The 16,322-nt window shown below is 38.1% G+C and overlaps 1 protein-coding gene across 1 annotated transcript in view; it reads left to right on the top strand.

The window, feature by feature from the left end:
* The first annotated feature begins 552 nt into the window (after positions 1-552).
* The window catches only part of LOC110024117 (uncharacterized methyltransferase At1g78140, chloroplastic), a 43,965-nt gene continuing 28,195 nt past the window's right edge, over positions 553-16,322 (top strand). Inside the window, exons 1-3 of the mRNA XM_020723895.1 lie at positions 553-950; positions 5,709-5,824; positions 6,230-6,370. Of these exons, the coding sequence (XP_020579554.1) occupies positions 795-950; positions 5,709-5,824; positions 6,230-6,370 (413 nt within the window). The 5' untranslated portion in view covers positions 553-794. The remainder of the gene's footprint in view (positions 951-5,708; positions 5,825-6,229; positions 6,371-16,322) is intronic.

Genomic DNA, 16,322 nt, shown 5'->3' with positions numbered 1-16,322 from the left:
AGAGTTTATGAGTAGGGGGTGTAAACGAGCCGAACACTATTTCGAGCTCAAAAAGTGTGTTCGCTCGTTTGCTTAACGAGCCGAACACGAGCTGTTCACGAACAAAGAATCCTTTTAACAATCCTAATCATGTAGAGCAAAATTTAAAAATTATTATTTATATTAAAACATCATTTGAATCTAATTTAATAATGTTTATTCTTTTTTCTTAATCAATATTTTAATTGATTATAAATCTTTGTAGTTTGCTGAGTAGTATTTCGTGCCTAAAATAGTCGAACACGAACGAACACATCTTAGTTCGTGTTGGGCTCGTTAACTTATCAAACAAAATTAACGAGCAGAACACGAGCTGTTCAGAAACAACAAACCGTTTTGACAACCCTAATCCTGATTCAACCCCACTTCAACCTCTGAATCTTTAAGATTTTTCTTAATCGGTTCAATACAACTTTCAAAACCTCAGGCGCAACCTCATAACTTATTCTATTTTAAAATTTTCATAATTATTTTTATAAAATCTAGCTTTATCCCAATTTCCCCTTTCCTTCCATCAGAATAGTTAATTTCTTAAAACTCGGAGGTAGGTAGCATCTACAAATCCAATCAAGCAATGGCCAGTAGCAAGCATCGGGCTGGGGCAATAGAAAGCTTCCACGCACTCTTCACTGGGATGCGATTTAAATCCTAAGACTGTTGTCGTCCTCCGGGATAATCCTGCGCTTTCCAAAGCACACTAAGATCTATCCGGCAAGCCGCCGGGACGAATCGGCACTCGATCTCATACAGAACTCATGGCTGCACTTATTGGGAGCTGCGGAGTCCTTTCCAGCATACGCATGTCAAAACCTCAAGACCATATCAAAAGGCAGAATGCGTTCAACAGCAAGCGTTTCTGCAGCTTTGCCGCCGCCACCCCCGCATCGGTCTCTGTTGAGGTTACGGAACTTGTAAGTTCTAGTAGGTAGTCGCTTTTCAATTTTAAGTAATGAAAAGGGTGGAATCTGGAATTAGTTTGGCTTGTTTTTTCATTTAATTTTGGAATTAATTAGTGTTGTGATGCCCACATTGTAGCTGAAGGACGGGGAACACGGTTGTAGATCCATGAAGTGTGATGTGATGGGTTGCTTAGTTAGGGATGATTTATTGTGGGAGCTCATTGTTTTTAATGCTATGTTCTGATAAAGATAGTGTAGAGAGCGTGCAGTGTTGGATGTTAAGAAGGAGGGTTTGATGGGACACTCTCTTTCGTGCAAGGATAGTGTAGAGAGCGTGCAGTGTTGGATGTTAAGGAGGGTTTGATGGGACACTCTCTTTCGTGCAAGCTATTTGTGGTATGTAAAACAAAATTTAGAGGTGGGAGGCGATTTTGTGGATGCCCATAAAGGTGAAGATGAGGGCCTACATCACAGATTTCAATTAAAGTAGTAAGTTTCGAAGTGCTACATTTTTTATAACAACATTTCCTTGAAATAATACTGATCCAATGTTGAATTCTGGTTAATGAGGGAATGGGTTGCATTGATGAGAAATTCCTCGCAGGCCATGCTTCATAATGTTGTTGAGGGATGAAAGTACATAAACAGCTTTAGAGCTCATTAATCATGCCAACTTATTTACTGATCTGAGAAGGTTACATGATACATAAACTAGAGAATTAGAGTAGAGGAAAGTAGGAACTTCTTTCCATTCACATTCCTTCCAACCATATACATTGTACGGGTTATATATAGAGTAAGATTGAAGCTTCTAGAATAGCAGAGTATTCATAACAGAGAATCGTTCGGTTAGGATATTACTGCTATGGTGTCATGGGGACCACTTGTAGTATTGATAGGTCTAATACCCTTATGCCAACTGATGGTTCTTGGTAGGACTGTTAGCTTGGTTTGAATTTCGCGAAATTGACTTTTCAGAAGGGCTTTGGTAAGTATATCTGCTGGTTGGTGTTCAGATTGAATGTGTTCTAGTTGGATGTGGTTCAATTTAATGTGATCCTGGAGAAAGTGGTGGTCAATCTCGATTTGTTTCGTTCGCGCATGGAATATAGGATTCTTTGCAAGCGGGATAGCGGAGAGATTGTCACAATAGAGATGTGTTGGTTGAGTTACCGGAATGCCAAATTCCTTAATGTGACGCTGAAGCCATATAATATCCGTGGTTGCCATTGCCAAAACTCGATACTCGTTTACCGTATAGGATTGGGAAATCGTGGATTGTTTCTTTACCTGCCAAGATATAAGGTTAAAGATAGGAACACATACCCATGGTAAAATTTACGATCAGGCGATTGCTGCCCAATCAACATCTGCAAATGATGTAAGTAGAAGGGATCCTGTTGTAATTCACATCTCCAAATTGTTAGTGCCTTGTAAATAGCGCAACAGATGAATGAGCTGATTATAGTTGTCATTGGAAGGCGACTGCATGTGTTGGCAAAGATGATTTACAACATAAGCAATGTCTGGACGTGTGACGCGATGTATTGGAGAGTCCCTGTTAGTTTTCGGTACAGTTGAGGGTTATGGAACTCTATACTTGATTTGGCATTGGGGTCGCCAGCGTTTGTTGTTTCGTATACCTGCTTTCTCAAGTAGTTGAAGTATGCATCTCTTTTGGCTGAGAAAGTAGGTGTTGGTAGATTTGTGTACTTCGATGCCAAGAAAAAAACTAGCTTATCCCAGTTGTTTGAGAGAAAATTGTGCAGCCATAGCTTGGTTAAGTTGAGAAATAAAGTTGGGATTATTACCTGCAATTAAAATTTCATCGACATACATGATAACAAATACTGAGACATTGTGCTGGTTGTAGATGAAAAGCGACAAATCCGCTTTGCTGACTTGAGAACCCCTTGATGTAAAGAGCGTTGAGAAGGTTATAAACCAAAATTTCATCGACATACATGATAACAAATACCGAGACATTGTGTTGGTTGTAGATGAAAAGCGACAGATCCGCTTTGCTGACTTGAGAACTCCTTGATGTAAAGAGCGTTGAGAAGGTTATAAACCATTGGCGGGGTCCTGTTTTAGCCCATATAGAGATTTTTGAAGGAGACATACATGCTTAGGGAATTGTTTATCGTGAAAACCAGGAAACTGTTTCATGTAAACTTTCTCATTAAGAGTACTATGAAAAAATGCATTGGATATGCCAAATTGTAGTATATCCCATTTGTGGTGGAGAGCCACCGTGAAAAGTATACGAATAGTGGGTACTTTTGCCACTAGGCTAAATGTTTCACGGTAGTGGATACCATACTCTTGCTTATTTCCTTGAGCGACAAGTCTCGCCTTGTACCTTGTGATCATGCCTTAGGTGTTGAGTTTGGTGGTATATGCCCATCTTGAGCCAAGAATAGTAGTATTTGGTGGTGGAGGAACAAGCACCCAAGTTTGTTGTTGCGGTAGTGCATCAATTTCATCTTGCATAGCCTATTGCCAATGTGGGTACTTGAAAGCTTGCTTGTAAGAGGTGGGGATCTAGAGGGGTGGTTTGATGAAGGAGATTGAGTTTGTTAGTTGTTTTGAAGGGGTGATTTGATGAAGGAGATTGAGTTTGTTAGTTGTTTTGAGGTTTTCCATTTTAGAACGGGTAACCATGGGGACGAAATAACTGTTGGAGAGGAGAGTTGTGGTATAGATGTTGAGGCTGCAGGATGCGGGTATGTGGAGAAGTATTAGGCAGGTTTAGGTGGGATTGGTTTGGGACATGTACAATATCAAGAGGATTGTTGGATGGGGATGAGTATGTTGTGGGTGTGAGTAGTAGAGATGAGATAGGAGACCGTGAAGGCTGTTGGATATGAATTGGATTGTTGATGGCTGATTTGAATGGGAAGGTATGCTCATCAAAGGCTACATGCCATGATACAGTGATTTTATTAGTGAGTGGATTAAAACATTTATAGCCTTTTTGTTGAAGAGAGTAACCAAGAAAGATGTAGGGGATCAATCACGGTTCAAATGAGTTTTATGTTACAATAGTTCTATTTATTTATTCTTTTTTAGCTTTTATTTAAATGCAAAAGTACATTTTTTTAATGTTAAATGCAAGGAAAATGAATAAAATATGATTTATATACATGCATATGAGAGTCACCCATAATAGTACTGGCATATGAATGCAATATGCCGGTGCACGAAATGAAAATGAAAATAGTTTGCCTTTTATCGTGGGTTGGAAATGGTAGATATAGTGTGTTAGATTTTACTGTTATCTCAATTTTGAATATTTAAAATAATGTACAAACTGGTTGTAACTTTAAATTTTATAAATAGAATGACTTTTTTGTGATTTGGATTTTTGTTTTTGTTGAGAAATGAAACTGTTAGATAGATTTCCTCTGTTCAACCGTAAGTTCCTGCATTGATATTTCCAAGCTCCAGAGCCAAGTCGAGACAGATTGGTGGAGGCATAAGAGTAATGTATGCTGGACTCAGCTTGTTCTACTCAATATGTTCAGATTTAGAGATGTTTTTCACATATGAACTAAGTTTTAGTAGTTTCATGCACATAGGAAATAGATCTATATTTAAGGTTCAAGGTTCTGGTCCTGTGAAGTTGAGGACACATGGCAATGTGATCATTTTGTTAGCAAAGTCAGGTGTATATTAGATTTGAGAAATAATCTAATATCTTTAAATGCTATCAATATTGCAGGATCTAAGCTCTTAGGTGATGCTAATGCCTTTAAGGTCTGTATGGGTGTTTTGATTGTCTTGATGACAAACATAATTGGTGGACTCAATCAATATGTTGCAAATTGTAAAATTGAGTGATGATGTGTCTAATTTAACCCTTTTGTGAAACTTCATAATTTGAGGAAGCAAATGAGAGTTAAATTATAAGATGCAGGTGTGCAAAATGCGACACAAATTGAGGGGAATATTTATGTAGACAATCAGGCAGCTCATGTTTGTATTGCTTATAACAACAACTACAAGCCTTTATCCCACTAAGTGGGGTCGGCTACATGAATCTTTTTTCTCCATTGAGTCCTGCTGAGAGTCATATTTTCATTTAATTCTTGTTTGTATTGTATAATATATTTGATTCCATGTCAACCATCACAAAATTTAGAGTGAAGAGAAAATCACTTTGGTGTTAAAAAAATCTAGTGGTAGGCGTATGTCCAATATTGATAAATTTACCTTGGTGTGCAATTGGTGTGCTGGGCAGGCTCATGCGGATGCTTAGCTAAGACTCTAGAAACTAAGTGAAATTACATTGTGTTTGTCCCCCTTTGGTGGTTTGTTTTGATCTAGTGTTGGCTTCCTGGCTATTGCTGTTATAGTTGATTCATTTCCTTTATATTAGTTAAAACTTCAGTTTTCCTTGACAAGAGTTTGCTAAAGGTTCTATCAATGCCTTTACTTTTGTATTTATGACTGATATGCTCTCTTACATATGTTTTTAATGATTCTTTTTCAATTGAATAACCAAATTATTTTACTTGGTCTTGACTCTTGACTTTTCTTATGAGTTGTGATTAAATCTATTCATCATGCTCAATGTTTTTGGTTTGTCCCATCTTTTGGATTTGAGGTGTGACATGGCTTTTGTGTCATCAACCTTAAACAAATGGTAGATCACATTTGTGGCACCGTCTCTCTTTCATTTTAAGGGCCTAGACTATTCCATCTGTTCAACTTTTAGTGCTTTGGTCTTAGACTTTATAACTGTTTTTATTGTTAATCTCATTTCAGAATTCTACCGTGGAAAAAATTGGCAAGGGTTCTGAATATAGTGATACTTTATATAAGCTTGCATGCCCAATTTGTTACAAGCCATTCATTAGTAGAGGCGACCCGCGACTGACTTTGTAAGTAATCAAGTTTGTGCTCAAGCGGAGTTACCATGAACTTCTAGATGCACAACTTTTAAATTTTGTGTTTATAATATATGTTTGAAGAAAAGTGTCAAAATAGTCAATTTTCCCTTGACTTTTTGCTGGGAGTTATAAAAGTGTCAATTTAGTTTCTGGACTCTTTTAATATTGGGCATATAGTCTCCACGGAGGACCTTGTCAACCCAAATTTAAAGTTTCTAAAGACCAATTTGCGTAAGGACTATTTCAGCCCCAATTTAAAGAGTCTGAAGACAATTTAACATTTTTATAAATTAGGACAAAATGGTCTCATGTAAATAGTCAGGGGATCATTTTGACACTTTACTCAGTTTATAAGTTTGCAGTCTTGGATGCTGCATTATTTTGTTTGTATTTCAGTTCCTCTACTATTGGGTCTGGAGCTGAATGCTGTACGTGCAAGAAGTTTTATCCCCACAGCGGAACATATTTTGATCTCACGATAGCGAGTGGATTGGGGGAATATAATGAAAGCATGCCTGCTACAGCAGAAATGTTCAGGTGATAGAATTACCATGATGGTTATTATATGCTTGGTAATAGTGATTTGTGAAATGAGAAATGCCTGAACCTACCTATAAGGTAGCATTGCACCGCACAAGCGCTCTAGCTAGACTATTGGGCTTGAAGTGCTTCATATCGTAGACTTGCGTCTAGATAAATCCATTCCAGCTTTATCACTCTCTACTTGTACGCATATATTTCTATTTAAATTCCTTTCGTCCCTATCAAGAGATATGATATGGAACTGCTGAATGAAAATTTGAAGTCTTGTCCTTGGAGACGGACAGTCTTCTATTTGAAAGTTTTTTTAGTTATACTTTGTTATTCTAATTAAAATATTTCTTTGCAGTAGATGATATCTGTATTAGAGTTTTTAACTTCTCAACTCATTGATGCATTTCAGATAGCTGTGCTGCCCAAACAGTAGTATGAAATATGTGCTTCAATGATTTTAATGTTTTGGTCTTGCTTTTGTAGTTTGATATAACAAACAGCAAGCTGTGAGGCTGACATACAAAACTGTTAGAAAATAATTTAAAATCATTTTGTTTTCAATGTGCTATGATAATTGATTCAACAAAAAGACGAGCTCTTTAGACGCTTGATATTGAGTTTAGTCTTTGGAATTGTGCTGGATATATTATGGTTAACTATTGTTCCTCATTGTTCCCCATGCATACGCTTTGTTTTAGAACACTGCCTTCATAATTTTCTTTTTAAAGGTGTTGACTATGTTGACCAGCCTGCATATCCAAACCTCATTTACTTGATTGAAAACATGTCCATTTCATTTCCTCGATTTCTTTCCAATCCTCCATAGAAGAACCTTCTTACTGCCCGAAACTATTGTTTTACTTCTGAACTTATTTCACACTCTTTATCTAATCTCTTTGTCCAATTAAATATTAATCTTTTGACTTTCTCCGTCTATCCTTCTGTTTAAAATGTATTAGTTTATCCTATTCCTGTGGATTGTAATCAAAAGAGATTTAAAGTGTAGTGATAATAAGATAGTAATACAACACCTGCAATACAATAAATATTGTTCACACTTGTCATTGCGGTTGCACTATTTCCATACCATTTCTAATAATTTGCACCCTAGTTTCTTATATGAAGCGTTTCTTATAATAGAAATTATTGCTAAACCACACCCTCCCTCGTTTCATTTCATTGATGACGGGATTATATAGAGTCTTTATCACATTTACAAATAAATCGGTATACTTCATTTATTTATAAATAAGATCCTACATTAGATACAAATCTCAACCCCTCTCAAGATGGGCAAAAGATATTTACTAAACCCATCTTGTCACATAACCTAGAGAAATCTAATGAGCTAAGTCCTTTGGTGAGGCAATCGACCACTTGCTCTCCAGTGGCTACATGGCTTAGCTTCAGTAGTCCGTTATTCATCATTTCCTTGATGAAGAACCTATCAATCTCCACATGGTTGGTTCTATCATGTTGCACCGGGTTGTTGGCGATGTTGATCGTTGACTTGTAGTCGCACCACATCATTTTTGAGCTTCTTGGTCCACCTTGAGCTCTACCAACAAGGCTCTCAGCCACATCATCTTGGCAACTCCTAATGCCAGGGCCCTGTAGTCTGCCTCTGTTGTTGATCTTGCTACAACTGACTGTTTTTTTGCTCTTCCACGAGACCAAGTTGCCACCTACAAACATGTAGTATCTTGATGTGTATCGCTATCATTAGCACAACTTGCCCAGTCAGAATCATAGAAGCTCTTAATATCTGCATCCCCATTCTTTCTGAATATCAACACTTTCCCTAGTGTACTCTTCAAATGCCTTAGAATCCGATACACTGCATTCATATGACCCTTGGATCATGCACGAAACGGCTCACCACACTTACTTTAAAGAAATATCAGACGAGTGTGGCAAATAAATCAGGTGACCAACCAGCCTCCGGTACCTATGCCAGGGCCCTGTATTCTGCCTCTGTTGTTGATCTTGCTACAACTGACTGTTTTTTTTCTCTTCCACGAGACCATTGCACCCCCGCATACATGTCTCCGTGAGAAGATTCAACACATACTTTCTCTAGGATATGACCATCCCCTCAGGTCCACGGGTCACATCAATCTCAAGAAAGTATCTGAGTTGTCCCAGATCATTTACCTCAAATTGTTTCCCCAATCTTCCCTTCAGTTGAACAATCTCTATCTCATCATCACTAGTGATAGCTATGTCATCCACATACGCAAGTATGGTAGTGTGAGCTTCATGGTGTCGAAATAACACAATGTGGTCTGCATTGATCTTTTGATATGCAATGCCAACCATCTTCATTCTAAACTTGTCAAATCAGGCTTGAGGAGACTGCTTCAAGTCATACGGTGACTTCCCGAGCCTACACACCTTGCCCACTGTCTGGGAAGTACTAAATTCTGGTGGTATCTCCATATATACTTTCTCCAGTAGCTCCCTGTGAAGAAAAACATTCTTCACTTCCAGTTGGTAAAGTCTCCATCTACCATTCACTGTCAGAGAAACCATTGTCCTCTCCGTGCTCATCTTTGATACTGGTGTTGCTTCTAGCTATACCTTCTTGTCACTAGTCGTGTTTTATATCTTTTCACTTCCCCTTTTGGAGTTTGTTTTACCTTGCATATCCACTTGCAACCAACCGACTTCTTCCCTATTGGTACTGGTACTGGTACGATCTTCTATGTTCGTTTTTTTATTAAGAGCTCCAAGCTCTTCATGCATCGCCGTTTTCTACTTAGTATCCTCTTTAGCAACCTTCCAACACTTGAGTATAAAGACAGAGTCCAATGATGCAATGAATGCTCCATACAAAGGTGAGATGTTAGAATAAAAAATAAAGTTCACAATTTCAATTTCTCACCCAAAATGATCAGGAAGATGTCTCGCAGTGGTGCGGGAGGTCCTACTTAATCAGGAAGATGTCTCGCAGTGGTGCGGAAGGTCCTACTTAACGTTCAGGAGTAGGACTGAACGGAGGAGGAATAATATCACCTGTAGCAACCTTCAACACTTGAGTATAAAGACAGAGTTCAATGATGCAATGAATGCTCCATACAAATGTGAGATGTTAGAATAAAAAATAAAGTTCACAATTTCAATTTCTCACCCAAAATGATCAGGAGGATGTCTCGCAGTGGTGCGGGAGGTCCTACTTAACGTTCAGGGGTAGGACTGAACGGAGGAGGAATAATATCACCTGGGAGTTTTGAATCAAATTCTGATGGTATAGGTATCGTAAGAGTTGGGGAAGACCGAGATAACGGACTTTTGGCACTGTAGTTTTTGTTTCCTCAGTTTGTTTCTTCATAAATGTATATAACCTTAACTCACCTTCAACCTAAATCCCACAACCTTTGGGGTCAGTCTCCTCGATTTTTGTCTCCTCAGTTGATTCATCCCACATCAGTGGATATGACATTGCTCTCACTAGCACCACTCCATCGCCACTGCTACTCACTCCCTCTTGACTCATATCTTCAATGTCTATTGAGTATCGAAGGGTGAATTCACCGCAAAGTGTAGTATGGTTTAAACTATTTGAATGACATATCTATACTCACAAACAGTTTCTTCTCAATCGGGCTCCAGCAGACATAACTTTTATGAGTAACAGAATAACCTACGAACACACATTTCACAGCTCTGGATTTAACTTCCCTACAGATGGCATGTTGTCATTTACAAAATATGTACATCCAAATACCTTAAATGGATGGATCTCACTTTTTTATTTTTTTCAACATCTGACAAGTAGATTTTCACTCCAGCACTCTTTAGGGCATCCCGTTAATCAGTTTAGCGGCTGTCAACACTGTTTTTCCTCATAAGTGTCGTGGGACATTCATTGCCATCATGTTTCAGGCTACCTCTAGAAGATGTTGATTCTTTCTCTCTGCAACTCCATTCTATGCTGGTGTGTATGGGTATGTGGTTTGATGTTATATCCCTTGAGCTGACAGGTAGTCCCTAAATGTTTTGTTGATATATTCCGTCTCATTATCAGATCTCAGTGTTTTCACAACTGTACCATATTGGGTCTAGATTGTCTTGTGAAAATCTTTAAAGCAAGCAACCACCTCATTCTTCTGTTTCATCAAACATATTCAGGTAATACGAGAAAAGTAATCAATAAACGTAATAAAATAGCAATAGTCATTTATAGAACTAGTAGGACAAGGTCCCCATACATTTGAATGTATCAAATCAAACACATCAGAGCTCATATCCCAAAAACTGACATAAGAGCTCTTAGTGAGCTTGTAAACTCACAAATATGACGTACCAGTTTCTCCTTATTTGCCTTTTCATAATAGATAGATACAACCGACTCAGTAAATTAAGACTGGAATGTCCCATACGTTTGTGATGTAGCAGTAAGACATCCTTAATTTTCCTCCCAGATTCTCCTACTATAGCACTTTTCACCATGGATGCTAGAGCTTGAGTCCATCATCTTTCGGTCCAAGTATCAGAGTCCAATATGTTACTATCCAGTCCCAAGTGTCCGACTCTTCTTTTTTCTCTAAGAAGATCACTTAAAGAATATCAGTTCCTCCCAGATTCTCCTATTATAGCACTTTTCACCATGGATGTTAGAGCTTGAGTCCATCATCTTTCGGTCCAAGTACCAGAGTCCACTATGTTACTATCCAGTCCCAAGTGTCCGACTCGTCTTTTTTCTCTAAGAAGATCACTTAAAGAATATCAAAATAAATAATGCATTTTAGTTGGAGAATAATAATACTAATGGATAAGAAATTTATTGGAAAAAATGGAGCATGTAAAATATTGGACAGCTATATGATTGATACATCTCACTATACCCTTACTAACTACAGGCTGCATTGTGCCATTAGCAGCCTGCATACTCTCAGGTACTGTTAGATGAATGCCTGTCATGTGACGAGAAGCACCAGAATATGATTCATTCTGATGATCTTATGATGGAAATAAAGGTAAGAGCAAGTGTGTCACCAGCATCTTTGTTGAAGCGAGCATAAGTGGTAATGTTACCCATTAATGTCAATGGATTGAAAAATCCTCAACTCCATCTCCTATTACTTTCTACTTCCTCTTCAACAGCTCCAGACACTCGTAATCTTCACCAGTAAAGATCACACCTGTCTCTCCTTCATCCTCTACTACCATCAGATTTGCCCGGTAGCCCCCTCTTCCACCTTTCCAACCCCCATGACCATGGCCACAACCTCCATCTTGTTCACGTCCACCTGTCTCTCTCTCCTTTTGAGGCTTAGGACAGACCCTGCTCAAATGACCAACTTCATCACAGTTGTAGCACTTGCGAGACTTCCTCTAGACGCCTAGCATACCTGAGCTCGCAGCAGCCAATGTTGATCGTGCACCCGAAAAATCACTCGCCTAAGTGTAGCTTCATGCGAATCTCCTGCTTCGAAGCATGTGTTGAAGTCACGGTTCCTGTCGAGGCACTAGGTTTCTGTATGAGTCCAACCAAAACCTTTAGAATTTTGGGAACCATCTTTCCCAGAAGTTCCAATGCCATACCTCAATTAATATCTCTGTCTCTAGACATTTTCAATCATAAGGATCAAGTCTAGATCAAGTAATATCTCCGTCTCCAGACACTTTGCATTAGCCCGCATGAAGCCACAACTCTCCCCCCTCTTATGTAATTACCAAAATTTTTGAGAAATTTGATAAAAATTTCGGTAATTGAAAATATAACCCAATTTTTAAATCCCTCAAATTTTAATTAAAATAATTTTATAAAATTCTATACGAAAAATTGATCAATTTGATATATAATATTATATATAAATTATGAACGAATTGAAAGATATAAAAATTAGAAGTTATATGTTAATTAGATTTATTAAATCTAATTATTTCCTAAACTTCCATATCCTTACTGTAGCCACCGACTTAAACCACGTAATATTAAGAGTCTGTTTGGGGCAGCTGTGGCTTATCAGCTTATTAGTTGCAACTTAGCTGCCCTAGGAAGCTGCTACGGGAAAGCTGCTGCTGGGAAGCTGACTCGCTGTTTATTTCAGCTGATTGAAACAACTATGTGAAAGTTATTTCTAGACACATGATCATTTTATTTCTGTTTAGTAATATTGCCTATAACAAAACTGTCATAGAGATATATTTGATATTTCAGAAGGATAAATTCATTTCAAAACAATACAAAAATTTAGATACACATCACTTAACAGTTAGTACCAAGAGTATAAAAAAAAGTAAAAAATTATTAAAATTACAATTAATATAATGATCATATTGTCATATTGTTTTTTTAACATACAGACAGTGTATGTCCCGTGCAACATTGCCCTCCACTGATTGCATCCATTCAAGATCACAGTCGGCAGTGGAATCCACTGGACTGTCTGCCCACCAAAAGAAGCCACACTGCTTTGCGAAGATCTACTGGCAGCTGTAGAACTCTCCCATAGCTGTGCTCGGCATAACGTCGTACAGAAGGCTATAGTCCGCAATGTCAGAGCACTCGTTAGGAGGTCTCTGAAATCTTGGAGTTCATCTTTTCTGAATGATTAAAAAGACAATCTATTAGTCATAACAGAAGTAGAAATTGCTAAAAGAAGTAATTAATTATAATTTTTTGTAGGTGTGAGATCTCAAAGAACTCAGCGTACCAACCAACGAATCAGCCACTATAAAAAATACGATAGGCCTCGTAAAAAAATGAGTTCTTGGTTGCCTTTAACCAACGTAAAACTAATCTCCTGTGCATCACATGTGCATATTACCAAAAAAAGACCATTCTAAAGAACCTCATAAATTGGTGCACTGAAAAGAAGAGAAGAACTTGGTTGCCTTCATTAGGATTTCACATGTAACATTAACCAACAACGACCAACAAGACATCCAGAAGAACCCATAAATGTCAAAAGTCTCATCATCGACCTCTCAAACCCACAAAAAAAAGACAAATGAAAATGCAAATGAGAAAAAAATTACACTTACAAATAGTATAAAAAGATCAAATCGTAAATATAAAATGTAAAGTACAAACTACTTTAAATAAAATAAATATAATACTGAATGTTCAATACATAGTACTGAATAAATTACAAATACTTCTATCAGCCACATACTAACGCATCCATTATCTGTTCCTTAACTCCGTCTTTTCACTTGCTCCTCTCTCTCTAGTACAGATAGTGGAAAGATCATTCTCAACTCATGACAAGGAATGCCCAGGGTGATACTCAAATGCCTCGGGTGGTACATGCTTCTGATCCTCGTTAGCACTATGAAAGTCAATGTTACTGCGGGATGAATGTCAGCGAATATAATTGTTTAGGGTCATCGTAGCAATCACAATCTGCACGTGCGTAGGGAACGAGGAAGATGACATATCGCGGAGTATAACCCATTTCTTCTTCCAAACTCCGATACTCCTCTCGATGATACCACGTAAGGAGTGTCTTTCATTAAACATGTTTCTGCCGCGTCTTTCATTAAATATCTTTCTATCGTTCATTTTTCTTCCAAACTCCGATAGTCCTCTCGATGATACCACATAAGGAGTGTCTTTCATTAAACATCTTTCTGCCGCGTCTTTCATTAAATATCTTTCTATCGCGTGTTACATTGCTGGCACGCTCGAAATCAGATATTGATATCTCGTATTCAAATAAGATTTGAGATACCCTCGCTGTAATGGATATCTAACATCAACCAAGTAATATTTACTTAAAAATGTACTGAATAATTAGTATGAAGATTAAAGTGAAACACAAGAGTATTTGGGGCTTGAGCGTATCTTCAAGAGGGTGTGGGAAGTTGTAGTGGGGATTTCGCGTTGCAGTTTTGAAAATTTTACTGTCGTAAGCACTACCCTCTCAACCGTTCATGACAAAAATAAAACACATGTTAAAGTCGCAAACAACTATGACATTCTACGTATGGGCGCCGCAATGCCCGATAAATGTAATTTTCTTATTGTGCATCAAAGTGGGTTCCATTTATTGCTCCAATACAATCTTACTCGAAGGTGAACAAGTTTTAAAAGAACGACGTACAATTTTAAAATTGAATGCAAACATTATGAAATGTTAACTTAAAGAATGGCTTGTACCGTGCATCGTGTGCAATCTTTGTAGGAGTTCGTTTGAACGAAGGATCAGTAGGTTTAATAACCTGTGAAGACAAGCTCACAAGTGCCTCCAAACCTACTGAGAAGTATCTACTAGTCGTTTCAGAGAAGTGCTGAAATCTTTCCATTGCACCTCTCATTGACGCATTTTGGGATAATATGTAGACTGCTATCGCTAATACCTCTTGTGGAGTCATCCTCGATGACCCATGCAGTCAATGAAATCTGTTTTGTTCCTCCAAAAGATCGTTGAATCATCTCATGTGAAACATGTTGTTGAATCTCGTCGCGTGTCCAACAAATCTCATCTCATGCGAAACATGTTGTTGAATCTCGTCGCGTGTCCAACAAGCAGCTCCCCAACTCATTTGTCCCCAACATATGAGGATATCAAACATGGAGAGTGATCTACGTACTTATTGTAATATTCGCAGATTAGGCTTACAAATCCATCAAGTTGTGTGTTGTACTAGCTGACACTAAAACATTAATAAGTTAAACACAACCTTGTCCCAAACAACACGAACAACATAAAAAACATTGTTGAAAGACAAATAACATAAAAATTGGAATATAGTAGGAATAGAATGTTCCAAGCATATGAGATATCCACGACATTACTAAAACAACACACAAACATAAATGTCCCAAGCAGCTGTAATTAAAACAAGTTTCTCAAATCTTCATGTGATTGTAATAATATCGTAGGTACAGAAGTCTTTTGCCCTCTGGCATCTTCACGAAAAAATCCCTACGAATCAGACCTTCAAGCAATTCTATCGCAAATAAATACAACTCCTCCGAAAGTTTTTATTTGATCTCATAATTTCCAGAACTATATCCATTGGATCGACTTGTGTTGGGGGGGCTTAAACTGCAAGAAGCCACTATTTGAGATATCCGGGTTCTAAAGTAAGCAACACCACCTTTTTTTTTATTCTCAAACCGATGATGCTTAGTACAACTCAATTTCACGGGATTTTGGGCTGGGGACGTCGCTGGATTCACCTGATTGTTTGACAGCTAAGGGCTCGGTCCTTACACCAAAACCCGTTTCACTAGAGACACATACATATTTGCCATTCGCCACGACCCCTTCTAACATTCGATCCAACTTCTCCTCCAAGTCAGGTTTGAGGTCGATGAGTATACATTTCTTAGCAGTTGGCCCCACCGACAAAGTCATAACATGTACTTCAGTTGATCATGGCTTGGAAATTAAATTAACCACATTAAGGTACATGTCAGAGATACTCACTGCAAGGCTTTCCTCCAACCACTGCTTTGAAGCATAAATGGTTCATTTCACTGGATCCCACCCCAATCCCGTTGATCTTCATTTCAATTCCTTCCAAACTTTTCAATCATTTTGCGTTGATCCCGCTTATTCTTTAGTTGCATCTTGTCGCATTCTCCGTCTATACTTGAATTTTTTTATAATATTTTACCAACCTCTTTGTTGAAGAAGGTCGTGCGTCTATTATCAAGATCTATTTCCTTCAGGTAAAGGTCACATAATATTATTTTGGTTTCGCTATCCTATAGTGCAGGTGTAACAACCTCTTTTTTTTTAGCCATCGCTTTGCTATGATAATAAGAAGAAAGATAAGTAAATGTGAAACAAACAACTTATGCAGAAGGGAATAATAAACCCAAGCCACAGCCACCATAACCCCATGCTACAACCACCATAACCTCAAGATACCCCAACCAATAATCCCAAGCTACAGACACCATAACCCCAAGCTGCGGCCATCATAACCCCAAGCTGCGGCCACCATAACCCCAAGCCACACCCACCAATAACCCCAAGCCACACCCGCCACA

This window comes from Phalaenopsis equestris, unplaced genomic scaffold (assembly GCF_001263595.1).
Source record: "Phalaenopsis equestris unplaced genomic scaffold, ASM126359v1 Scaffold000247, whole genome shotgun sequence".
Classification (NCBI taxonomy): domain Eukaryota; kingdom Viridiplantae; phylum Streptophyta; class Magnoliopsida; order Asparagales; family Orchidaceae; genus Phalaenopsis; species Phalaenopsis equestris.
Note: the sequence above shows the minus strand (reverse complement) of the source record. Positions and strands in the feature narration are given on the sequence as shown.